Raw genomic sequence first — 27,965 nt, forward strand, 5'->3', positions numbered from 1 at the left:
CCCCCCCACTTACTTATTATTTATTCAAATCGTTGCTATGTCGCTCTTCCAGGGAGATGCTAAATACATTTCGTTGTCTCTGTACTGTACACTGACAATGACAATTAAAATTGAATCTGAATCTGAATCTAAATCTGTATGACATTTGGTTGCATTGAATGACATCTGCCAGGTTTTTCCTCCACTCACAGAGAACATCCAGATCTTCTGTAAGGACAACCTGTCTTGTGGAGTTTTAATCTCTCTATAAATTATGGCATCATCTGCGAAGAGTTGAACTCTGGATGAAACTGCATTTGAAATGTCATTGATATACAGTAGGAAGAGCAATGGACCCATGACATAGAAACATAGAAAATAGGTGCAGGAATAGGCCATTCGGCCCTTCAAGCCTGCAAAGCCATTCAATATGATCATGGCTGATCATCCAACTCAGTATCCTGTACCTGCCTTCTCTCCATCCCCCCTGATCCCTTTAGCCACAAGGGCCACATCTAACTCCCTCTTAAATATAGCCAATGAACTGGCCTCAACCACATTCTGTGGCAGAGAATTCCAGAGATTCACCACTCTCTGTGTGAAAAATGTTTTTCTCATCTCGGTCCTAAAAGATTTCCCCCTTATCCTTAAAATAAGGACCCCTTGTTCTGGACTTCCCCAACATCGGGAACAATCTTCCTGCATCCAGCCTGTCCAACCCCTTAAGAATTTTGTAAGTTTCTATAAGATCCCCCTTCAATTTTCTAAATTCTAGCGAGTACAAGCCGACAGTCCCCTGTGGTACACCTGATGTCACAAAAGTTTCAATAGACGTCTCTCCCTCCAAGAGAACTCGCTGGTGTCTCCTTGTCAAAAATATCTCAATCTATTTTAAGAGGTTTCCGTCTATTCCTACATGGTTGAGCTTGTACAGGAGCCGCTTATGGGGAACCTTATCAAAAGCCTTACTGAAGTCTAATATAATCACGTCAGTCTGACCCTTGTTATCGAGTGACATGGCTAGATCATCGATGAGTCCCGCCAGTTGTGTTTCACATGATCTACCCTGTGTAAAGCCATGTTGGTGGTTTGTTAGTACCTTGTGGAAGTCAATATGGTCCATAATATGTTGGTGGATTATATGTTCGAGAATCATGCATGATATAGAGGTTAGTCGAACTGGGCGATAATTTGCAGGATTTATCCTATCTTCTTTTGTATAGATGGGGACAATGTTAGCATTCCGCCAATCTTGTGGGAGTTCTCCACAAACCACAGACTTCTGAAAAATCTTTTGGAAGACTGGAGCTAAGCTTGCTGAACAATTCTTTAAAACTCTGGCTGGTATCTGGTCTGGCCCTGATGCCTTCTTTGGTTTTATTTATTCCAATAATTTCTGCACCCCATTCGTTGTTATATTGAGATCTGCAATTTTTGGAGTTTGGTGTGAGTTCAATTACGGGAATTCATCTTCAGTAAAAACCGAACAAAACTGCTGATTTAACACTTCGGCCTTGTCTGCCGCCAAAGAAACTGTCCGCCCCATCGATGTAAGGCTTGAGATTCCAAATACTTCACGGCTCATTTTCTGATGTAATTCCAGAAAGGCTTTGTGTCTTCTAATTTTAAACATTCCTCTATCACATCATGGATGTATTCTTGATGCGCTTTCCTGATTTGTCTGTCAATTCTACGCCAAAATTTCTTGAAATCTGTCCATGCGGAAGTTGATGTAGATTTTCTTGCTCTGTTATAAAATCTTTGTTTTTTCCTAATTGCACGCCTAATTGATGAATTTACCCAGGGTAAATTATATCTGATGGAACACATTTTTGAAGGAATAAAACGGTCCATGACCCCGACAAGAACTTGTTTAAAATCTAACCACAGTGTGTTTATGTCTGTTGCTGCCACATAATCTCCTGTTAATTTCTCATTAAATTCTGATATGAGCATCTATGGAAGAGAAACCTGCCTCTTTGTAGAGGAAAATCTTCCTTCTGAGTGGTCTAACTGCTTTGACTGTCATCTTGGCTTGGATAATACAGCATCATGGTCGCTTATGCCTGGTGTCACATTGTAACTTTCTACAGAGGAGGGATGGCTGATAAAACACAAGTCAAGTATATTTGTGTCTCTAGTGGGCTTATCAGCCATTTGAGTGAGGTTGAAATCATTGGCCAAATCCAACATAATCTTGCTACATGCGGTATTTCTTCCCCCAGTACGAAGAGAATTGCTGGACCAGTCTGTATCAGGGAGATTAAAATCACCCAGTAGCCATACAGAAGCAGACTTCGGAATCTTGGATTAAGAAGCTTCAAGTTCTCTTAAATGTTCCTGTCCTGACGATGGAGGGTGGTAAAATGCCCCGATGTATGTAGGCTTTAGCCCCTTTATGTGAATGCTAACCCACAGCACCTCGCAGTTTGCATCAAGATCTTTTTCTTCAGTAGCAATATACGTTCCTAATAGCGATGAATACACCCCATGAAACACCTGGTAGAATGATGTGCAGATAAGGAAAGGGAGGGGGGGGGCTCAAAAAAAGGATCTTTGAAGATCAGAGGAAGGATTAAGATGCAATGTGCAATAGTTTGGATGAAGAAGTCGAGAATAGAAACATAGAAACATAGAATTTTGTAAGTTTCTATAAGATCCCCCCTCAATCTTCTAAATTCTAGTGAGTACAAGCTGATCCAGAGTCGACGGAACATTGGAAAATGATCACCAATGCATCCACGATTTCTAGGGTCACCTCCTTGAGTACTCTTGGATGCAGACCATCCGACCCTGGGGATTTATCTGCCTTAAGTCCCAACAGGTTACCTAACACCATTTCCTGACTAATGTGGATTCCCTTCAGTTCCCCTCTCCCACTAGAGTCCACAAGTATTTCCGGGAGATTTTTTGTGTCTTCCTTAGTGAAGCAAAACCAAAGTACTCGTTTCCTCCCTCCTCTCTTCCCCTCCCTTCACCCCCTCTCACCTCCTCCACCCCTCTCCCGTATATGCCCCTCTCTTTCCTCCCCCTCTCTCCCCTCCTCTCTACCCCCCCCTCTCTCTCCCCCCTGTTCCCCCTCCTCTCTACCCTCCTCCTCTCTCCCCTCTCCTCTCTCCCCCCCCTCTACTCTCTCTCCCCCCCCTCCCTTCCCCCCTCTCCCCTCCCTTCCCCCTCTCCCCTCCCCTCTCTCCCCTCCTCTCTCTCTCCTCCCCCCCCTCTTCTCTCTCTCCCCCCCCCCTCTCCCCCTCCCCCCCACCCCTTCTCCCCTCCACCTCCACCTCCCTCCCCCCCTCTCCCCATTCCCCCTCTCTCTCCCCCTCCATAAAAAAAAGACACTGAATTCAAGAGTCAAGAGTTTGTGTTGTGTGTGTGTGTGCATGCGTCCGCACGTGCATGTGTGTACTGTGTTTGCGTGTGTGTATAGATATTTCCTGTACCTTTTGTCGCAGTATCAGATGCTTAAAATTCATGCCAAAATTAAATCTCCTTGCATTATGAATTCTGGCCCTGGTTACTACTTTTAAGTAATTAAAACCATTGCTATGACCATCATTTTAAAAATGTACCAAATTAGCCTATAAAGTTCAATTGCATGTTCCTGTGTTTTTAACAGAGCTATGTAATTTAAAAGCAATTTCCCACGTGATGTGTAATGACGACCACTTTCAGTTTGCATTTCTCAAGTGGGCAGGTTTTGTCATGAGTAATCTGCTGTGACCTCCACTGTGGCTTGCATGTTTGGAGCAACAAGGATGTTGTGATTTCCTTTGCAAATATCCTTGCAGAGGAAGTCGGACAATGTTGGCCTGGAGGCATCCATCATTGGGCACTCCTGGGACAACGAAGGTCAGGCGTTTTCAGCAAGCCAGTGAAATATTTGACTAAATTCTGTTTGCCCGTCTCTGATTGCAAGAAAGCACCACGATCTGCGTTCCCTCCCGAACTGTGATAGCGGTAGAATTCATGATCCTAATTTCCTAAGTCCCTGATCCAAGCCCATGTGATTTATATGCTTGATCACGTCTGCAGTCTGTGTCGGGAAAGGAGAGCTAGGCAATGTTTCACTTGGTCTCTCCTGTAACAGAGTTTTAATGTACTGAATTGCATCAAGTTAGGGCGACAGATGGCGCAATGGGTTAAGTGTTTGGCTGGCAACCTGAAGGTGGCCGGTTCAAATCCTGCTTGGAGTGTGTAATGTCGTTGTGTCCTTGGGCAAGACACTTCACCTACCTTTGCCTGGGACTAGAGACAGAAATTAGCTGCTGATTAGCTACAATCTTGCATATTTACATGCAAAATATTAATTAATATGCACTGTCCCTATAAACAAAACATTAATTAAAGTAGAAGGGTCCCGACCCGAAACGCCACCTTTCCATGTTCTACAGAGATGCTGCCTCACCCGCTGAGTTACTCCAGCATTTTGTGGTCCTTTGACTTTAAACTTTTGACTTTACAGATACAGCATGGAAACAGGCCCGTCGATCCACCGAGTCCTCGCCGACCAGCGATCCCCCCTGTACACTAGCACTATCCTACACACTAGGGACAATGTACAACTTTTACCAAAGTGCATTAACCTACAAACCTGTATGTCTTTGGAGTGTGGGAGGAATCAGGAGATCCCGGAGAAAACCCATGCGGTCACGGGGAGGACGTACAAACTCCGTACATACAGCACCCGTGGTCGGGATCGAACCTGGGTCTCTGGCGCTGTAAGGCACCAACTCTACTGCTGTGCCACTGTGCTGCCTCTGTGTCTATTTGTACAAACTAGCATCTGCAGTTCCATGTTTCTACACGACTTGTATGCTCTAACTAGTATGCATTTTTAAATGCATTATAATGTCAGGTCAGGTCAGGTCAGATTAGTTTATTGACAAAAAAAAACACAAAACAAAAACACAAACACTCAGCAGATCAGGACAGCATCTCTGGAGGACATAGCTAGGTGGCATTTTGGGTCATTTGCAAGGTATCTGTTTTGGGAACCAGGTCAGGACCGGGAGTTCCCCCCGCCATGGGTACCATGTAATCCTGTGCTACCTGCTCCATGGTCGGATAGTCGGCGGCTAAACCGTCTCCCCCACCAGGTTTGCCAGTTGAGGAGGGGGCTGTGGACCCCCAGCAGGACGAAAAACAAGACCTGTCAAAGGCGGATGAGCTTCTAGCGAGACAACGGCCATCCACACTTCAGTAGAAGTTGCGATCACTGTTGTACACAGCATTGTAAGGAATGACGATAAAGCACACACACCAAAATCCTATACTTCCAGCGGCAGAAGTCCGCAGGAACTGGAGGACAGAGATGTGTGGTGTGTCCGTCACCATTCCCGTTGGAAACCAGCACCACTGCGTCGCTAATGTTTTCAACAATGATGAATAAATGAATGAATGTTTTGGGAATAGTGGTCCACCATTGAGTCATACAGCATGGAAACATGCCCTAGGTTATCTATCCTGGAGACTAGCACAAATGTACCATTACCAGTCTTTCAAAGCATGGTTGATTTTATAGATGTTGGGCAGTGGTCATTGGGACAAGTTATTTAGTTTTGTGTAGGAAGGAACTGCAGATACTGGTTTACACCAAAGATAGACAATGCTGGAGTAACTCAGCAGGACGGGCAGCATCTCTGCAAGAAGGAATGGGTGACGTTTTAGGTCGTGACCTTTCTTCATTTACTTTTTTTGGGGAATGATGAATTGAAGAAGGTTTCCTGAAAGCAGACAGGGACAGAAGACTGTTAAAGTGTTTGGTTGAAGACATTTGTAGACTTTGGGCTGTTGATTGGTGCATGATTTAAAAGCCCGTCCTGGGACACCTTTGGACAGCTGCTTTCTGAGAATTTACCCTCAAGAAGAGAGATCTTCTGTAGTGGAGATAGTTCATAGGTTCTAGGATCAGAATCAGGCCATTCGGCCCTTCACGTCTACTCCACCATTCAATCATGGCCGATCCTCTTAACCCCATTCTCATGCCTTCTCCCCTTAACCCCTGACACCCTTACTAATCAAAAATCTGTCAATCTCGGCCTTAAAGCTATCCATTGACTTGGCCTCCACAGCTGTTTGTGGCACTCCATACACTAGATACATGGGACATACGGGGATGTGCACCTCAGTGGACTTTTGCCTGTTTAAAACGGGCATTAAACTCATTGACCTCATCTGCCATTGCCAGAGATTGTCTCTGATTCTGGCCTGCCCATGTCTAGCAACCTCCACAATCCCAAGGCTAATCTATATGGACAAATGAAGGACCAGCATCTACTGTTGAAGCGATAGAAAGCCTGAAGGGTCCAGTCCAGAGATGTCACCTATCCATGTTCTCCAGAGATGCTACCTGACCCGCTGAGTTACTCCAGCGCTGTGTGTCCTTTTGGAGGAAATTAATGGTCGTCCACGTTTGGAATGAACTTACCTGAAAACAACAGGTCTGATAGTACATGTGTGACTGTATTTATTCTCTGCTCCAGGGGGTATCATTCAAATGTCTACTGAATATTGTGCATGTCTAGAAGTGCAGCTATTCATTTGACGCAGCTATCAAACCTTGTCACAAATAAAAAACAACGTACTTTAGACTTTGGAGATACAGCGTGGAAATAGACCTTTCGGCTCACCGAGTCCGTGCTGACCAGCGATCACCCCGTACACTAGCACTATCCTACACACTAGGGACAATTTACAATTCACAGGAGCCAATTAACTTACAGCCCTGTGTTGCCTTTGGAATGTGGGAGGAAACCTGAGCACCTGAAGGAAGACCACGCGGTCACAAGGAGAGCGTACCAACTCCATACCGCCAGCACCCATAGTCAGGATTGAATCTGGGTCTCTGGCGCTGTAAGGCAGCAACTCTACCTCTGCACCACCCTATGGTGGTTGAATTTCTAGGCCAACATTTTTCATCCTTAATGGAGTAAAACCTCTCGTGGTTTTCCCCTTACGGGAATCATCACCTGAAGTAAAATTGGCATTCAAGAACAAGAAAAGACATTATAATTAATGACTAAAAGCTTGGTCAAGGAGATAATGCCTTCAGCAGGTGACAAGAGGAGAAGAGGTGGAACAAGAATATGGTGGGTACGTGGAATGAGCTGCTAGATGAAGTAGTAGAGGCAGGTATAATCATAACTTTCAAAAGACATTTGGTAAATGGATAGTAAAGGTTCGGAGGAATATGTGCCAAACATGAGCAAATGGAACTAGCTTAGATCAGGCATCTTGTTCGGCATGGATGAGTTGGACCAAAGGGCTTGTGCCTGTGCTGTATAACTCTACAACTCCTTGACTCTGTAAGTTTCAGAGCTTTGGCACTAAGCAGATGAGAATATGGGAATCAGCGGCGGAACAAGCAGCACGGTGGCGCAATGGTAGAGTTGCTGCCTTACAGCGCTTGCAGCACCAAAGATCCGGGTTCGATCCCGACTACGGGTGCTGTCCTTACGGAGTTTGTATGTTCTCACCATGGGTTTTCAACGAGATCTTCGGTTTCTTCCCACACTCCAAAGGCGTACAGGTTTGCAGGTTAATTGGCTTGGTGTATGAATGTAAATTAGTGTTAATGTGCGGGGTTCGCTGGTCGGCGGGGATTCAGTGGGCTAAAGGAGCTGTTTCCGCACGGTGTCTCTAAACTAAACTAAACTAAACTAATCCAATCCAGACAATTATCATTGAATCAATCTACTCTTAGTGAAGTGCACAGGAAGCCAAAACTAGAGCAGCACAGTGTTCTCAGGATGGGGGAACTAAGACTTTGAAATGAGGAAGGGCGACACGATCAGAGGATTTTAAATTTAAAATGTTGGTGCACCAGAAGACCCATGAGCACAAATGATGGGTGATTGAGTCAGATGCAAAATGCAAGCAATACAAGTAAGTACTTGTGTCAGGGATTATGGGTGAGAAGGCAGGAGAATGGAACTAAGAGGGAGAGATAGATCAGTCATGATTGATTGACAAAGTAAACTTGATGGGGCCGAATGGCCAAATTCTGCTCTTATCACTATGAAGTTATGAAGCAGCAGGGCATTGCATTAGCTCAGGTTAATGGAGCTGCACAGATAAGAAATGTCAGCCTAGATTTTTTCCTCAGATCAGCTGCTAAAATGCACAACAGTCTGACATATAAATGAGACTGCCACAAGATGAGCCAAGGTACACATAAATGCTGGAGAAACTCAGCGGGTGCAGCAGCATCTATGGAGCGAAGGAAATAGGTGACGTTTCGGGCCGAAACCCTTCTTCAGACTGATGGGGGGTGGGGGGAAGAAGGAAGGAAAAAGGGAGGAGGAGGAGCCCGAGGGCGGGGGGATGGGAGGAGACAGCTCGAGGGTTAAGGAAGGGGAGGAGACAGCAAGGGCTAGCAAAACTGGGAGAATTCAACGTTCATGCCACCCGGACGCAAGCAATCCAGGCGGAATATGAGGTGCTGTTCCTCCAATTTCCGGTGTTGCTCACTCTGGCAATGGAGGAGATACAGGACAGAGAGGTCGAATTGGGAATGGGAGGGGGAGTTGAAGTGCTGAGCCACTGGGAGTTCAGGTAGGTTATTGCGGACTGAGCGGAGGTGTTCGGCGAAACGATCGCCCAACCTCTGCTTAGTCTCCCCGATGTAAATCAGCTGACATCTAGAGCAGCGGATGCAGTAGATGAGGTTGGAGGAGATACAGGTGAACCTTTGTCGCACCTGGAATGACTGCTTGGGTCCTTGAATGGAGTCGAGGGGGGAGGTGAAGGGACAGGTGTTGCATTTCTTGCGGTTGCAACGGAAAGTGCCCGGGGAGGGGGTGGTACGGGAGGGAAGGGAAGAATTGACAAGGGAGTTGTGGAGGGAGCTGTCTTTGCAGATACTGAAGAAGGGTTTCGGCCCAAAACGTCGCCTATTTCCTTCGCTCCATAGATGCTGCTGCACCCGCTGAGTTTTTCTAGCATTTTTTTGTATGAAGAAGGGTTTCGGCCTGAAAAGTCGCCTATTTCCATCGCTCCGTAGATGCTGCTGCACCCGCTGAGTTTCTCCAGCATTTTCGTGTACCTTCGATCTTCCAGCATCTGCAGTTCCTTCTTGAACACAAGATGAGCCAGCTTAGCTCCACTGAGGCACGTACGTTCAGCACTTACTTCCTTTGTTTTATCTTTAGAATCGCACCTGTCAAATGTCTATCCTTTTGGAACCTTTGGGAGGGGAAAAAAATGTGCTTCCGTTCTCTGGTAACGTGTGAAATTTATTTTGATAATTCAATACGACAAAATGCCTGATCAGTGTCACAACACTATCAGGTTTTAAGCCATACGTTTGCAATCTGTTCATCGCTGGCCTGGGTTCACAGGAGAGGCAATATGTGTGGGTCTTAAGTTTCAATCTTGCCTTGAAAATTATTGGACTGCACCCCCACCAGCAGTCGGTGGTGTCACTGAACTGAAACGTTGTTGACTTAAAGTCATACTGACAACTCAGCTGCTGGTCATCAGATGAAAATTCATGATCTCAGCCACTGTCGCTCTCTTAAAAACATGAAATCAAGTCCCATTGTGTGCACAAGAGTTCAACACTATAAATAGCCGAGTCCGACCTTGTGACCGTTGTGGCAGACAGTATAAAAAACTGTGGTGATCTACAGCCAAGGGACGTCTGAGTGCCTGGACTCAATAACGTTTTCATTTTCTGATTCAGAACTACTAGTTTAGTTCAGTCTAAGTTTAGCTAAGATATGCAGCACGGAAGCTGGCCCTTCGGCTCACCGAGTCTGTATCAACCAGCGATCACCCCGTACGCTAACATTATCCTACACACTCAGGCCAATTGAACTACAAACCTGCATATATTTGGAGTGTGGGAGGAAACCAGAGCAACCGGGAGGAAACCCACGCGGTCACGGGGAGAACGGACAAACTCAGCACTGATAGCACCTGTGATCAAGGTCAAACCCGGGTCTCTGACGCTGTAAGGCAGCAACTCTACCGCTGCGCCACCCGTGCCGCCCCTAAAAATTAAATAACAGCCCGCACATTTTTTAATTAATTTGTTTTTCAGTATCAGGGATTGCTGGTAAGGCCAGTTTTTATAACCCGTTCTATTGCCTATCCCTAATGATGGGTTAAACGGTAGTGGTGAGCCATCTCCTTGTACTACTGTAGTCCTGGTGAAGATACACTCTGAGTGTGGTCGGCACAATGTTCTAGGCTTCAGACCCATCAAAAAGAACATTGAAATATTCCCACGTCAGGATATTGTGCAACTTGAAGATGAACCTGCAGATGGAAGTGTTTAGTTTAGTTTAGTTTAGTTTAATTTAGAGATACAGCGTGGAAAAAGGCCCTTTTGCCCACGGAGATTGTGCCGAACAATGATCACCCGTACACTAGTCCTTTCCTACACATTAGGGGCAATTTACAGAGGCCAATTAACCTACAAACCTGCACATCTTTGGAGCGTGAGAGGAAACTGGAGCACTCGGAGGAAACCTCACGCTGTCACAGGGTGAGCGTGTAAACTCCGTGCAGACAACACACGAGGTCAGGATCGAACCCAGGTCTCTGGCGCCGTAAGGCCAGCGACTCTACCTCTGTGCCACCATGCCGCACACTGTGTTCACTGAGGCTTTCAACCTTGGTGGTGGAGGCTGCAGCTTTGTGAGGTGCTTGCAGACTAGCCAAGGCAACCACTTCCCAAATGGGCAGCACAGTGGCGCAGCGGTAGGGTTGATGCCTTACCCACTCCATCTTCCACTTTGCCAACGACACGGAAATAGGTGGGAGGGTATGTTGTAATGACTATGGTGTGACTCTGCGACAGGGTTTAGATGGGTTGAACGAGTGAGTGAAAACTTGGCAATTGGAGTTTAATGTGGAAAATCGAGATTGTATGCTTCAGTAATAATAATTAAATGAGACTCATCAAAATGGAGCAAGATTGCAATCGAGCAAAGTACTGAGGGATCTGCGACTTTACAAAAGGTTGTCGGGCAGGTGCTACTTGTAGTTAGCAAATGGTCTATTGCAAGAGGTTTGGTGTTTGTAAAATGGGAAGTATTATTATAATTGTACAGGAGAGGTCACACCTGGAATTGGTTTGGTTTTGGTGCAGCTTTTGGCTCCTTATTGAAGAAAGGATATGCTGGTGTTGAAGGCATTGCAAAAGAGATTCACTTGGTTGATTCATGAGATGAGAGTATTTCGCCTCTCGCTAGTTGCAAGTCATCCCCATATCCGAGGGTTTAAACAATATGTGCAGTTCCTTCCTACCCATATCTGAGGGACTACCGAAGAAGAAAAAGAAGCAAGCAAGAAAATAAATGTAGTGCATTTTGTGAATGATACTGCAGTCATTAGGTATTGATGGAGTGATGAACATATAGGTTCATGATTCGGCTGTCTTTATATTCATGGTAGACACAAAATGCTGGACTCTTCTTCAGACTGATGTCAGGGGAGTGGGCAGGACAGAGATAGAATGTAGTTGGAGACAATAAGACTGGTGGGAATACTGGGAAGGGGAGGGGATGGAGAGAGAGGGAAAGCAAGGGCTATTTGAAATAACTCATTAATACTCAAAAGTTTATACTCATGGTATTGAGCTTTATGATTGTTAGTCAAATAAGTAGACAGTATTCCATCACACTTCATACATGTGTCTTGTCTATGATGAAAGGCTTTGATAGAGTCATACAGCATGGAAGGAGGCCCCTCGGTCCAACTTGCCCCTGCTGACCAACATGCCTAAAGTACACCAGTCCCACCTACCTGCGTTTAGCCCATTGCCATCTAAACCTGTCCTATCGATGTATGTACCTGTCTAAATGTTTTGTAAATGTTGGGATAGTAAGTTCTCATTTTCTGTCAGCAGATGACTTTCTCACTACAGGACTTCGACTTGCTCTTTAGATATACTTTAGATATACAGCGTAGAAACAGGCCCTTCGGCCCATCGAGTACCCGCCGATCACGATCCCTGCACAGTAGCAGCATCCTACACACACTGGGGACAATTTACAATTTTACCAAGCCAATTAACCTGCAAACCTGTACGTCTTTGGAGTGTCGGAGGAAACCGGATATCCCGGAGAAAACCCACGCAGGTCACAGGGAGAACATACAAACTCTTTACAGACAAGCACTCGTAGTCAAGATCGAATTCCTATCCCTGGGGCTGTAAGGCAGCAAATATAAGGTTGCGCCACCGTGCCATTAAAAGCATTCAAGTGACTAGCTCAGTTGTGTTTCTGGCTAGTGGATGAACTTACTTACTTACTGCCTATTATGCCTCCTGGCAAGTGGGGCAGCAACAAAGGTCCTCCACTCCTGTTGATTCCTTAAGTTGCTGTTTCCGTAACATATTTGTTTTACGAGACAGGGTTGTTAGCCCTGTGCTCAACCTCCAACCTGGAGGACCAGTGGATCGCTCTTTCTCTCGCCTCTACCCTTCGACCTGTCCAGCATGGGAGACCCTAACAGGAGACAAATCTCCCGCTGGCATAGCTCTAGAGGTCACTGAGACACACAAGCTCCCCGACCACGACAAGGTTGCAATCCAACGGGGAGGCTAGTGAATGTATGTAGAGCTAATTCAAGCCAGCTGATAAATAAATCAGATTGATATCCTTTGGAGTTCATAAGAATGTAGAGTTTTTTTATGGAAGCATGCAAGGTCCTGAGGGAGGAAGGATAGATGTTGCAATGTTTCCCCAAGGTGGAGAATCTCAAAAGGAGGAGAATAGTTTGAAGATTAGGGATTGGTCACTTGAAACAGAGATAACCATATAACCATATAACAATTACAGCATGGAAACAGGCCATCTAGGCCCTACAAGTCCATGCCGAACAAATTTTTTTCCCCTTAGTCCCACCTGCCTGCACTCGTACCATAACCCTCCATTCCCTTCTCATCCATATGCCTATCCAATTTATTTTTAAATGATACCAATGAACCTGCCTCCACCACTTCCACTGGGAGCTCATTCCACACCGCCACCACTCTCTGCGTAAAGAAGTTCCCCTTCATATTACCCCTAAACTTCTGTCCCTTAATTCTGAAGTCATGTCCTCTTGTTTGAATCTTCCCTATTCTCAAAGGGAAAAGCTTGTCCACATCAACTCTGTCTATCCCTCTCATTATTTTAAAGACCTCTATCAGGTCCCCCCTTAACCTTCTGCGCTCCAGAGAATAAAGACCTAACTTATTCAACCTATCTCTATAACTTAGTTGTTGAAACCCAGGCAACATTCTAGTAAATCTCCTCTGTACTCTCTCTATTTTGTTGACATCCTTCCTATAATTGGGCGACCAAAATTGTACACCATACTCCAGATTTGGTCTCACCAATGCCTTGTACAATTTTAACATTACATCCCAGCTTCTATACTCAATGCTCTGATTTATAAAGGCTAGCATACCAAAGGCTTTCTTTACCACCCTATCTATATGAGATTCCACCTTCAAGGAACTATGCACGGTTATACCCAGATCCCTCTGTTCAACTGTATTCTTCAATTCCCTACCATTTACCATGTACGTCCTATTTTGATTTGTCCTGCCAAGGTGTAGCACCTCACATTTATCAGCATTAAACTCCATCTGCCATCTTTCAGCCCATTTTTCCAAATGGCCTAAATCACTCTGTAGACTTTGGAAATCCTCTTCATTATCCACAACACCCCCTATCTTGGTATCATCTGCATACTTACTAATCCAATTTACCACACCTTCATCCAGATCATTGATGTACATGACAAACAACAAAGGACCCAACACAGATCCCTGAGGCACCCCACTAGTCACCTGCCTCCAACCCGATAAACAGCCATCCACCATTACCCTCTGGCTTCTCCCATTCAGCCACTGTTGAATCCATCTTGCTATTCCTGCATTTATACCCAACAGTTGAACCTTCTTAACCAACCTTCCATGAGGAACCTTGTCAAAGGCCTTACTAAAGTCCATATAGACAACATCCACTGCTTTACCCTCGTCAATTTCCCTAGTAACCTCTTCAAAAAATTCAAGAAGATTAGTCATTTACTTTGAACCTCATAGTATCCATAGCTACTCTACTAGTTTCCCTTACCTCACATAATTCAATATCCTTCTCCTTGGTGAATACCGAAGAAAAAAAATTGTTCAATATCTCCCCCATCTCTTTTGGCTCTGCAGATAGCTGTCCACTCTGTCTCTCCAATGGACCAATTTTATCCCTCCTTATCCTTTTGCTATTAATATAGCTGTAGAAACCCTTTGGATTGACTTTCACCTTACTTGCCAAAGCAACCTCATATCTTCTTTTAGCTTTTCTAATTTCTTTCTTAAGATTCTTTTTACATTCCTTATACTCCTCAAGCACCTCATTTACTTCATGCTGCCTATAATTATTGTAGATCTCCCTCTTTTTCCGAACAAGATGTCCAATTTCCCTTGAAAACCAGGGCTCTTTCCAATTTTTACTGTTTCCTTTCAGATTTGTGGAAACTACATCTTGTAGAGGGTGGTAAATCTCTGGAACGCTCTACCCTAGTGGGTAGAGGAGGCTGGATCAATGGAGGGATCTAAAGAGGAGATAGATACATTTTTGTAAGATTAGGGAATTGTGAGACATGTGGGACTGGCACATACAAAGGGGATTGGCCTGGGGCTGATCAACCATGATCATATTGAATGGCGAGGCAGCTTTGAGGGGTTGAGTAGCCTCCTCTTGCCCCTACATTGTTATCGTCCAGTGTAGTAACATTAGCAGATCATAACTTTTGGTCTTCAGCAAATGAAGAGCTAGCAGATCTGGCAATTGGAGCAAGTCATAATCATAGTCAGAATCTTACAGCCTCTTAACAGGCCCTTCGGCACAACTTGCCCACACCGTCCAATGTGTCCCATCTACACTGGTCCCATCTATGTACCTGTCTAAATGCTTCTTAAACATTGAAATAATACCTGCATCATCTACCTCTTCCGTCACCCGTTCCATACACAGCCACTCTTCCAGTAAAAAAGTTACACCTCAGATTCCTATTAGATCTTTCCCCCCTCACCTTAAACCTATGTCCTCTGGTTCTCGATTCCCCTACTCTGGACAAGAGACTGTGCGTCCACCTGATCCATTCCTCTCATGATTTTGTACACCTTCATAAGATCACCCCTCATCCTCCTGCTCCCCAAGGAATAGAGTCCCAGGGAATAGAGTTATGTTTGGACCATTAGTTTCCCTAGTGGACAAGTGATATCCTCTGTCCACTGATCAGAGACAAAAGTATTTCAATCACTGGCGGATAAATATATTAACCGCTTGGTAAATTGTTTCTTTGAGACTGCAGGACAGAAATTCAAGCCCACAGACTCACAGAACACTTTTCATACAGGTGCACAACCTTTTATCCGAAAGCCTTGGGACCAGACACTTTTCGTAATTCAGAATTTTTCGGCTTTCGGAATGGAAGATTTTTAGCGTAGATTTTAACAACTGGCTCAGTGGTAGAGTGCTCGGCTCATATCCGCAAGGTCGGGAGTTTGCGCCTAGATCCCGGCAGTTACTCGATCGCGAGTTTGAGTCTTCAATGTAGTTTTTTCTTGCAGAATAGGAGAGAATAGGGAGGGTTAGGCTGGGATCATTCTCTGCGAGATAATCTTAGTGCGGGAGACAAGTGTAGGAGAGGTGTACTGACTGTGTGGGCAGAACTTTGGAAGTGATTGCCCACCATTCTCAAAAGCCGCTGTGTCTCCCTGTCCCTCCAACTCCAGAGGAATCCGCTCCCCGATGCGCCGCTACGGCGACAAGTGGCAGTTCGCCCACAGCTCGAGCTGCGCCCCCTCATCCGCAACCCGGGTTCCTCTGGAGTTGGAGCGGGGCTGGGCTAGAGTTGTTGCTGGCTGTGAGTCTCTGGGATCTCCGTGCTTGCAGTGGGCCTGGGGGTCGATGTCCCGATGAGGGGGCGCAGCTCGGGCTGTGGGCGAACTGCCACTTGTCGCTGTAGCGGCGCATCGGGGAGCGGCTTCTGGTGGTCCTAACGTCTCTCAGCTCCTGTCCAGGGGGGTGGCCGGAGATGTCAGGACCAACAGGAATCCGCTCCCCGATGCGCCAAGTGGCAGTTCGCCCACAGCCCGAGCTGCGCCCCCTCATCCGCAACCCGGGTTCCTCTGGAGTTGGAGCGGGGCTGGGCTAGAGTTGCTGCTGGCTGTGAGTCTATGGGATCTCCGTGCTTGCAGTCGGTGTCCCGTTGGTCCTGACGTCTCCGGTCACCCCTCTGGACTGGAGCTGAGACTGGGAACTGTACCGCCCTTGCCCCCTCCCTCTGCAACTGCAAACAACTCCACAGTTCCCAGTCTCAGCTCCTGTACAGGGGGTGGCCGGAGACGTCACAGCCCGAGCTGCGCCCCCTCATCCGCAACCTCAAGACCAAGACGCACCTTGCACATCATCAGCTTCGGTCCCTACGGGGAGCGTGTTCCTCTGGAATTGGAACGGGGCTGGGCTGCTGCTGGCTGTGGGTCTCTGGGATCTCCGTGCTTGCAGTGGGCCTGGGGGTCGGTGTCCCGTTGGTCCTGACGTCTCCGGTGATTGGCACTAGCTCCGACGTGAAGACAGTGCAAAACCCCCGCGCCGGTGCAATGGGCGGGGAGCTGGAGAGGGGAGGGAAGGGGTCACACACATGGCCGGGAAGCAGAGGGGTGTAGGTGGGGTGAAACTTAAGGGAGCGACAATTTGCTGCTGCCCGCTGAGTTAAAAAGTTCTCATACAAGACTCACGATACACTGTGTATCATGAGTCTACCGTGGGAACGTTTTAACTCAGCGGGCAGGCAGCAGCAGATTGTCAATTATTAACCCTCCCGCGCAATATACCCTCACCTTCTCTTTTATGAATGGGGATTTAGTTCCCCTTTCTTCGAGGACCGACCGGAGGTTCCGCTGTCACCTCTGCGGGCTGCCCTCAGTGAACATTTTCAAGGACCTTTCTTCAAGGACTGAAAAAATGTCGCTATTCGGAGGTTTTCGTTATTTGGAACTTCGGATAAAAGGTTGTGCACCTGTATTTTCATGTCAAGTTTGAAGGATGCAACTGGCATTGCGACATCAATGATTTGGACATGAAAGTACACTGCATGATTAGCAGGTTTGCAAACGGCACAAAAGTAGTTGGTATTGTAGACGGCGAAGATGGTTGTCAAAAATTGCAGCAGATTCTTTATCAGTTGACCAGTGGCGGTGAGGAATCGTTAACGGAATTTAATATAGAGAAATGTGAGGTGTTGCATATTGGGACGTCTGACATAGAAACATAGAAAATAGGTGCAGGAGAAGGCCATTCGGCCCTTCGAGCCTGCAACACCATTCAATATGATCATGGATGATTATCCAACTCTGTATGCTGTACCTGCCTTCTCTCCATACCCCTGATCATTTTAGCCACAAGGGCCACATCCAACTCCCTCTTAAATATAGCCAATGAACTGGCCTCAACTACCTGTGTGGCAGAGAATTCCACAGATTCACCACTCTCTGTGAAAAATATTTTTCTCATCTCGGTCCTAAAAGATTTCCCCCTTATCCTTAAACTGTGACTGCTTGTTCTGGACTTCCCCAACATCGGAAACAATCTTCCTGCATCTAGCCTGTCCAACCCCTTAAGAATTTTGTAAGTTTCTATAAGATCCCCCCTCAATCTTCTAAATTCTAGCGAGTACAAGCCGAGTCTATCCAGTCTTTCTTCATATGAAAGTTCTGCCATCCCAGGAATCAGTCTGGTGAACCTTCTCCGTACTCCCTCTATGGCAAGAATGTATTTCCTCAGATTAGGAGACCAAAACTGTACGCAATACCCCAGGTGTGGTCTCACCAAGACCCTGTACAACTGCAGTAGGATCTCCCTGCTCTTATACTCAAATCCTTTTGCTATGAATGCTAACATACCATTCGCTTTCTTCACTGCCTGCTGCACCTGCATGCCTACTTTCAATGACTGGTGTACCATGACACCCAGGTCTCGTTGCATCTCCCCTTTTCATAATCGGCCACCATTCAGATAATAGTCTACTTTCCTGTTTTGCCACCAAAGTGGATAACCTCACATTTATCCACATTATACTGCATCTGCCATGCATTTGCCCACTCACCCAACCTATCCAAGTCGCCTTGCAGCCTCCTAGCATCCTCCTCACAGCTAACACTCCTGACATGTGCAGGACCTACACAGTGAACGGTAGAGCACTGGGGAGTGTTGTAGAGCAGAGGGATCTAGCAGTGCAGGTGCATGGTTCCTTGAAAGTGGTGTCACAGGTAGGTATGGTGGTCAAGAAAGCTTTTGGCACATTGGCCTTCATCAGTCAGAGTACTGAGTATAGAAATTGGGAGGTCATGTTGCAGTTGTATAAGACGTTGGTGGGGCCACATTTGGTATCGTGTTCAGTTTTGGGCATCTTTAGGTATAGTAAAGATGTTGTCAAGCTGGAAATGGTGCAGAGAAGATTTACAAGGATATTGCCAGGACTCGAGGGTCTGTGCTATAGGGAGAGATTGGGCAGGCTAGGACCCTTGGAGAACTGGACGAGGATCTTATAGAGGTTTACCAAATTGTGAGAAGAATAGATCAAGGAAATACACAGAGTCTCTTGCGCAGAGCAGGGGAATCAAGAACCTGAGGACATATTTGAGGACATGAGGGGGAAGGATTTAATAGGAACCTGAGGGGTAACTGTTTTACATAAAGGGTGCTGATGCATAGAACAAGCTGGTAGTTGAGGCAGATACTATTGCAACCTTTAAGAAACACTTGGACAAGTACATGGATAAGATAGGTTTAGAGGGATATGGGCCAAAAGCAGGCATGTGGGACTAGTGTAGGTAGGACATGTCGGTCGGCGTGGGCAAGCAGGGCCAGTGGGCCTATTTCCACACAATATGTCTCCACAACTATATGACTCTATGCATAGTAAACTGACCAATGACAAAATAGGGAATAAGAGTCCAGCATTCAGCATTGCCCGTTTATTCTTAATTAAATGCATTAAATCTAAAGGAAATTTACAAAATATAAAAAAGAATGTATGTTTGTTTTGATGCGATACTCTGTCTGGGTTTGCTTACATAACAGAGGATTTTTTTTGTTTCTTGAAAATTAGTGTATAGCATAACACAGGCGATAAAAGGGTATGACAATGTAGAGGTTATTTCCGTTTAAACCCGAGGATGAAGGTTCGAGAAAAGAGTGTTGTGGAATGTTTATATGTATGCCTTAATGGGCAGACTAAGGATTGCAAACATTGCCTCCTTATTCCAATGCCTAATTTTGTTCAGTTCAGTTTAGTTTCTTGTCACGTGTACCAGTGCACATTGAAAAACTTTTGTTGCCTGCTAACCAGTCAGCAGAAAGACAACACATGATTACAATCGAGCCATTCACAGTGTATAGATACATGATAAGGTTTTGTTTTGTTTAATTTATTGTCACGTGTACCGAGATACAGTGAAATGCTTTGGTTGCATGCTGGCCAGCCAGCGGAAAGACAACACATGTTGCAATCGAGCCATTCACCGTGTGCAGACACATGATACTTTTAGTGCAAGGTAAAGTCCGATCAAAGATTGGTACAGCAATTCTTGGGCATCAAAATGTTAGTGTTAAATATTTGGTGTGTGATGGACCAACACATGGATTGTGCAGGGATGTTGAGAAAAAAGTACTGGTCGTGTATTGCCCAACTCAGGGTGAGCAGCAGACATATCTTGTATGCTCAACGTGCTAACTGGCATTAACATTACTGTAAATTGTGCAGACGAGATGGGAGGGGCAAAGGCAAGGCTTGGGGAGTGGAGCATCAGTCTGCATGGGGATTGGGATCCCCAGGTCGAGTCATGGCATGGTTTAGTTCAGTTTAGAGATACAGCGTGGAAACACTCTTCGCCTGGATGAAAGTCAACAGGCGTTGGCCGGTATGTTGCATGAGTCTGCGCCGACCAGTGATCATCCCGTACACTGGCTCTATCCTACACACGTAAGGGACAATTTGCAAAAGCCAATTAACCTGCAAGCCTGCACGTCTTTGAGAATCCTAATTCTCAAAGATAGCATGGCCGAGCACACGAGTGCCAAAGACAAGGGTGGCACGGTGGAGCAGTGGTAGTCTTGCTCCTTACAGCCCCAGGGACCTGGGTTTGATCCTGACCACGGGTGCTTGTTTGTACAGAGTTTGTATGGTCTCCCCGTGAACTGCGTGAATTTCTCCGTTTTCCACACACATTTCAAAGACGTACAGGTTTGCAGGTTCATTGGCTTGGTTTAATTGTAAATTGTCCCTGTGGGATAGTATTAGCGTGTGGGGATCGCTGGTTGGCGCGGATTGGCTGGACCGAAGGCCCTTTTTCCGCGCTGTATCTTTAAACTAAACTAAACTCAACTCAACTAAATAAACTATTATTGTATACAATAAATAACGTTGGACTGTACTGGAGCCCAGCTGTAACTCTGAAGGTCTGTGTTTCAGTGTTAGCTTTGTATCTAGAATCCCAAAACAAAAAGAAAATAGTAGGAGAGAACATCTAGCACCTCAATGGCTGATCAATCCCAGGTCTCCCTGGTAGAATTATAGATAAAAGTATATAAAATCGCAATACATTGGGTGGACGGTCAAAACCTTTTCCCCTGGATGATGGCCGGTATGTTGCGCGTTTACAATGAGTCTTTGAGAACATCCTTGAATCTTTTTTCCAAATCTGCCCGGTAATCTCCCTGCATGACAGGGCTCAGTATAGAATGTCTGCCTTGAGTGTCTGGCATTGGACATATAAATAACATGCCCCGTCTAATAGGGACACTTGTTGGTTATCATTTCCCTCCAGTGGATTTGGGTGACCTTGTGGAGACAGCATTGCTGACGTCGTGCTGGTGCCTTGAGGTGCCTGGTATAGATAATGAATGACTGGTATTCTCTCCTCCAGAGAGCTGTGGACACCACCTCATCAGAAGTATTTAAAGTGGGAGTAGACACATTGGTGGAAGGTGGGGAGTTGAAGACCATGGGGATTTGCACAGAGGTCGAGCATAACCATATAACAATTACAGCACGGAAACAGGCCATCTCGACCCTTCTAGTCCGTGCATGGACTCGATCATCCGTGGTGATACTGAATTTCAAGGAGTTCAAGAAACATTTATTGTCACGTGCACCAATTGGTACAGTGAGATTTGAATTGCCATACAAATAAAAAGAACGCAATACACGATAGAATTTAACATGAGCATCCCCACACAGCGGAATCAACGTTTCCCACTGTGAGGGAAGGCAATAAAGTTCAGTCATCTTCCTCATTGTTCACCTGTGGTCGGAGCCCTCGATTTCAGAGCAAGGTTGAGAAGGCAGGTGACCTACTATGTGCTATTTTCCTTTGTTCTTGAGGAGATGATCCAAATATCAAGCACGCAGGTGGGCAAGAGATACTAATGCCCAGCACACATACAGAGATTTGTAACAGGCTTGAGATCTTGACCTACGAATTGCACGGTGAAGTACTGCCTTACAGCGCTCATAGCGACGGAGACCCGGATTCGATCCCAACTACGGGTGCTGGTCTGTACAGAGTTTCTACGTTCTCCACGTGACCACGTGGGTTTTATCGGAGATCTTTGGTATCCTCCCATAATCCAAAGTCATATAGGTTTGTAGGTTAATTGGCTTGGTATAAGTGGAAATTGTCCCTCGTGTGTGTAGGATAGTGATAATGTGCGGAGATCGCTGGTTGGTGCGGACTCGGTGGGCTGAAGGACCTGTTTCTGCGCTGTATCTCTAAATTAAACTAAACTAAATTCACAGTGTGTACGAAAGAACTGCAGGTGCTGGTTTAAATTGAAGGTAGACACAAAATGCTGGAGTAACTCAGCGGGACAGGCAGCATCTCTGGAGAGAAGAAATGGGTGACGTTTCAGGTCGAAACCCTTCTTCAGACTGATGTCAGGGGAGTGGGCGTGACAGAGATAGAATGCAGTCAGAGACAGTAAGATTGGTGGGAGAACTGGGACGGGGTAGGGGATGGAGAGAGAATTGCAGCAAGGGCGATTTGAAGTTAGAGAAGTCAATGTAAATACTGCTGGGGTGTAAGCTACTCAAGCGAAATATGAGGTGATGTTCCTCCAATTTGCGCTGGCCTCACTCTGACAATGGAAGAGGCCCAGGACAAAAAGGTCAGATTGGGAATTGGAGAGGGAGTTAAAGTGTTGAGCAACCAGGAGATCAGGTAGTTTAAGGCAGACTAAGCGGAGGTGTTCAGCGAAACGATCACCGAGCCTGCGCTTATTCTCGTTGATATACAGATCTTTCATGAGAAAGACAGGTCAATACTTCAATAGTGCTTTATTTCTCACATAAGCAACTGCACATTGAAATCCTTTTTGCATTTCCAACACCTGCTGGAACGCCATTTTTGGCACCGTTATTCAAATTGCATTGTCGGGTGCCCCTTGCGCTCGATGCACTGGAGTAGCTCCCGCGAACCAACATTCCTCGTCACGCGGCCATCTTTGTGTCCCGGGGGTGTGCCTCCAGCAGCCGACCCTGAAGGCATGAAGGCATCACACTGGTTCACCCTCCTACCGCATGACGTCTCCAGCTCCTTCCCGATTACACTGTTCAATGAGCCTTCGGGCGGGTTACCGGTCCCGACGACGACCGAGCCTTTGTGTGAGCCCCATGAACCTTTGGGGGATCCCGCCAACTGTCGAACCATCTGGCGGGTCCCACCGACTGACGAGCCTATGGGCGCGTCCCTGGTTCCACCGACCGACAAGTCTTCAGGCGTGCGTTATGGCCGCGGCACCTTGGGAAGCCTCTGCTGCGCGGCACCTCTGGCAGTGACAGCAGTGGTTTAAGAAGGCATATCTCCATCACCTTCTCAAGGGCATTTAGATACGAGTAATAATTTTTGGAAAATTGGTAAATAATATGAAAAAGTGAAATTGTGTTTGTAATGAATTCATGTTGACTGTGATCATTATGCTGAGGAACTGCCAATATTTGGAGTTATGAGTTATGACTCACTGCATTTAATAGTTTATATCCCATCAAATATTTAATGGAGGCATTGACACTAATGGATATTTGGATTAGTGACATGCACAACATGATTCATGACAGACTATGCAACTTAAAACATGTTGCTTTTTGCTCTTTAAATGTGTGTTCGGCTGTAATAAAAAAACATCTGGGTGTAAACTGTGAAACAAAAGCAGTTCCAAGAAGATGATTGATCAAAGGGAAATTACCAGTTGAGTCTGATGCTTAACTTATACGTTTACAAGATGTCTGCTTGTAACTGATTATGATCAGTAACAGATCATAATCAGGTAACAGCCCATTCACGGTCAGGTCAAGATCCCTGAACTTACAACAACTGGGACTTGCAAATGGCGCCAAACTGGCGACCCTGTACACTGTGTAGGAAGGAACTGCTGATGCTGGTTTAAATCCAAGAAAGACACAAAATACTGGAGTAACTCAAGACATAAATGTGGGACAGGCTGTCAGCTGGAGAGAAGGAATATGTGACATTTCGGGTCGAGACCTTTCTTCAGAGTGAGAGTCATGGGAAAGGGAAATGAGATATATATATAGTGACGTAGAGAGATATAGAACAAATGAATGAAAGATATGCAAACAAGTAACGATGATAAAGGAAACAGGCCATTTCTGTCCTAGGCCTCCTCCATTGTCAGAGTGAGGCTAAACACAAATTGGAGGAACAGCATCTCATATTTCGCTTGGGCAGCTTACAACCCATTGGTTATTGGTATGAGTTTTGATTTTTCTAATTTCACGTCACCCTTGCATTCCCTCTCTCTCCATCACTCTCCCACCCAAGTTGAACCAGTTTCTCATTCTCACCTAATAAACAGCTAACAATGGCCTGTTTCATTTATCATCGTTACTTTTTTGTTCATTTGAAGTCCTGTTCTATCTGCAATCTATCTGCGAGCTACTATCTACCTCATTGGAGACCCACGGACTATCATTGATCAGACTTCACTGGCTTTATCTTGCACTAAATGTGATTCGCATTATTCCATTTATTGTGTATTTATACACTGTGGATGGCTGGATTGTAATCATGTCTTGCCGCTGACTGGTTAGCATGCGACAGAAGCTTTTCACCGTACCTCAGTACACGTGACAATAAACTAAACTCAATAAACTAAACCAAAACTCATCTCCAGCACACTAAAGAGCCTGTCCCACTTGGGCTTCATTTGCACGTTATTTACGCGACAGGCCGGTAGTGACTGTCGCGAGAAAATCATCTAGCAGTACGACAGTCGCGCGCCAAGTGCTCTTGAGGGTCCTGCTTCTTTTGGGAGACATTTGCGATGTCGTTCGTACTTAGTCCGAACTCGTGGCAAGGATTTTCCCAGTGAAAATGTTTCAAAACTACACGCGCTTTATACCCGGGTGGTCACGTGGTGCTGCGCTCAAATGGCGCGCTGACGGCATATGGGCGGCGCATGGTTATGGACATTGACGCACGGTGACGCATAATAAATTAGCATAGGCAATGTTCGTGCGTCACCGTGCGTAACCATGCGTCACCACGCGCTACACGTACGTCAGCGTACACCATCAGTATGTCAGCGTGGACAGGGGATACGTCACGCAGGTGACACGCAAGGATTTTGAGTATTCTGAAATTCTGGAGCGCCGCACGTTACCGCGTGTCACTGCATACGCCGCCACGCCTCACCACACGCCATGCACACGTCATGATGGGCCAACCAATTTTTAGGACGTCGCGTGAATGACATACAAATGACCCCCAAGTGGGACAGGCCCTTAAAGCTTGCAAAATATACTATCTATTGTTTGCATCAACTTACCAAGTTGACATTGACTGCATATCGTTCCCCTGAGACCAGTCTGTCTGGCTTAGATGAGCAGCAGCATTATGGGCATCCACTCAAAGTCACACATCATTCTTTGGAGGACACGACTCGGATCAATATTTGTCACTGGATCAACTTTCCTATCAAACTGCATTTGTGGGTCCACCAAAGAATAAAATGATACAAGTGGAAAAACCTGCAATATCTTTTCAGAGCAGTTGATGATGGCACAAATGCTGAGAAACTCAACATGTGTCATATCCCGAGAACAGTTCTGATGAATTCTCTTTTTTTCTCTCTCATTTTCATAATACAATACATATTTAACGACCATTATGTCGAAACAAAGATCTGCAGATGCTGGTTGATACACTGAAGGACACAAAGTGCTGGAGTAACTCAGCTGGTCAGGCAGCATCTCTGGAGAACATGGAAAAGTGACATTTTGGATCGCGACCTGAGGTGTCACTTATACATGTCTCCAGAGATGCTGCCTGACCTGCTGTGTTGCTCCAGCACTTTGTGTCCTTTTCTGTGGAACCCATTTTGAATCGTTGTTCTTTGAAAATGTTGCGACAAATGAAGTATATTTGTACTTTGTAAAAATCTTTCTCCAAACCCCAAGTGAACTTATCATTATGGATGTGAAGAGAACTGTTGGTCAACAAGTTGTGACTGTCTACTGAAGAAACACAGAAAATAGGTGCAGAAGGAGGCCATTCGGCCCTTCGAGCCAGCACTGCCATTCATTGTGATCATGGCTGATCGGCCCCTATCAATAACCCGTTCCTGCCTTCTCCCCATACCCCTTGACTCCACTAGCCCCTAGAACTCTATCTGACTCTCTCTTAAATCCATCCAGTGATTTGGCCTCCACTGCCCCCTGTGGCAGGGAATTCAACAAATTCACAACTCTCTGGGTGAAAAAGTTTTTCTCACCTCAGTCTTAAATGACCTCCCCTCTATTCTAAGACTGTGGCCCCTGGTTCTTGACTCGCCCAACATTGGGAACATTAAAGAAGAATCTTTTGGTTAATTTTGTTTCTCTTTCTGCATTTTCTATTTTTATGATTGGAGTAATTTCACACAGCCCAATTGCAAACATCAGTGGATTCAATTGTTTTTGAAAACCAGTGGGTTTCCCCCCAGAACTCTAGTTTCCTGCCACACTCCAAAGATGTACAGATTTGTAGATTAATTTGGCTTCGGTAAAACTTGTAAATTGTCCCTAGTGTGCAGGTGATCGCTGGTCAGTGCAGATTCAGTGGACAGAAGGGCCTGTTTCTGCGCTGTGTCTCTAAATTAAACTAAACTGTGTTAAAACGTGACGATCTTGTATTCAAGTCTGTGCATTTGGCTTCCATCAGTTGGCTGAGTGTTAAATATAACTTTAAAAAGCACCAGAAGCTACCGTTTTCCAATTTCTATCGACCAGAAATATATGCAGCAGACCTTCTGCTGACATGAAGTATATTGCAACCTTATCTATGTTTCACCTTGACATCTATGGCTGGACTGTAATGGAATCTCCACAGAAAATGCATTCTGAGCTTGAAATATTATTTTATTGTAGGCCGTTCATGGGTGATGAACGCCCAACTTATTGACACGCACCATATTATTACTAAATTCAAAAATCCAATGTACATTAATCCCTACGTGCGACAGAACTAGTTTCCACCCTCACAAGGTAGACAAAAATGCTGGCGAAACTCAGCAGGTGAGACAGCATCTGTGGAGCGAAGGAATAGGTGACTTTTCGGGTCGAGACCCTTCTTCAGACTGATGTGGGGGTGGTGTGGGGGGTGGGAAGAAGAAAGGAAGAGGCTGAGACAGTATGTTGTGGGGGAGCTGGGAAGGGGAGAAATCAAGGACTACCTGAAATTGGAGAAGTCAATGTTCATACCGCTGGGGTGTAAACTGCCCAAGCAAAATATGAGGTGCTGCTCCTCCAATTTGCGGTGGGACTAAATTTGCGGTATACCCCCGACCCAACGGCTGAAGTCCAGGAGAAGCTTTCTCAGCCATGTCCAGCCCCTAATAGCATCACGGAAAGAAACCAGACTCCAACTATGGACAAAAAGGCTTGAGGACGACCCCCCTCCTACTGACATGGGTATCCCTCCTTCTGAAGCCCTCCCTCCGGGCTCAGAAGCACCATGGGTCCAGTGGAAGACGCTCAACCGCCTGAGAACAGGAACAGGGCGATCAAAAGCTGCCATGGCCAGATGGGGCTATAAAACTGGCCAAACCACCTGTGAATGTGGAGAAGAGGACCATACAATGCAGCACTGCCTTGTCTGCCCCCTTCTACCCAACCAGTGCAGCCCAAAGGATCTTGCAGTGTTCAATAAAAACGCAAAGGACTGTGTAACGGAATGGGAAACTGTCATATAACCAACCAGCTTCAAAGACACGAAAAAAAGAAGATGGACAAAATCAACTTATGGACATCTGTCAAAACAGAACCTGTTCATTACCTGGGGATGGTTACATTATCGTGAATCTTTTTTTCAGTTGATGCAATTTTGCTTTAATGTGTTAATTGCTTTGCTTGCATTATTCGTAATTTAGATTACTTCTAAATATTGGTTACATTTTTTGTTCCAGAAAAAGCAAAGAACCAGGGAGCTGTCTCAGCTGTTTCAGTCTTACACCCCGTATGATCACAAGGTAAGATGGCTCTGCCATGCATTCTAGTCCAGAGAAACCTTCCCACTACTGCTCGCAAAATTATTTGAGTTAGATTCAACAAAACACCAATAATTCATCAAGCTTAGGATTTTGGTGGTGTCGGACTGCAGCCTTTACAGACTCTCAGATGTTATTAATGCTTCAACACACTTTTAGATCACTTAATAATAATAAAAAACTGTTACACCGTACTGGAAGAAATTTTACCGTGAACCCAGTGAGTTGAAATCAAATATGGGTACCTGGATCCTGATGAGTTGAATGGAATACATGGACTGGGGCCCCAGTGAGTTGAAAGAGACCAGATGAGTCAGGACCCTGGTGAGTTAAAATGGAGGCATGAATTGGGGTTAAAATGGTGTTAAAATGGAGGCGTGAACTGGGGTCCTGGTGAGTTAAAACGGAGTGTGGAAAACATCACTTGCTGAGACAGATGCAGAA

At 45.7% G+C, this 27,965-nt stretch overlaps 1 protein-coding gene across 1 annotated transcript in view; it reads left to right on the plus strand.

Moving 5' to 3' along the window:
- The window catches only part of cdkal1 (CDK5 regulatory subunit associated protein 1-like 1), a 555,783-nt gene that overhangs the window by 402,597 nt on the left and 125,221 nt on the right, over positions 1-27,965 (plus strand). Inside the window, exon 12 of the mRNA XM_055654805.1 lies at positions 27,441-27,503. Coding sequence (XP_055510780.1) covers positions 27,441-27,503 — 63 coding nt within the window. The remainder of the gene's footprint in view (positions 1-27,440; positions 27,504-27,965) is intronic.

The sequence above is a fragment of the Leucoraja erinacea genome, chromosome 2 (assembly GCF_028641065.1).
Source record: "Leucoraja erinacea ecotype New England chromosome 2, Leri_hhj_1, whole genome shotgun sequence".
Lineage (NCBI taxonomy): Eukaryota > Metazoa > Chordata > Chondrichthyes > Rajiformes > Rajidae > Leucoraja > Leucoraja erinaceus.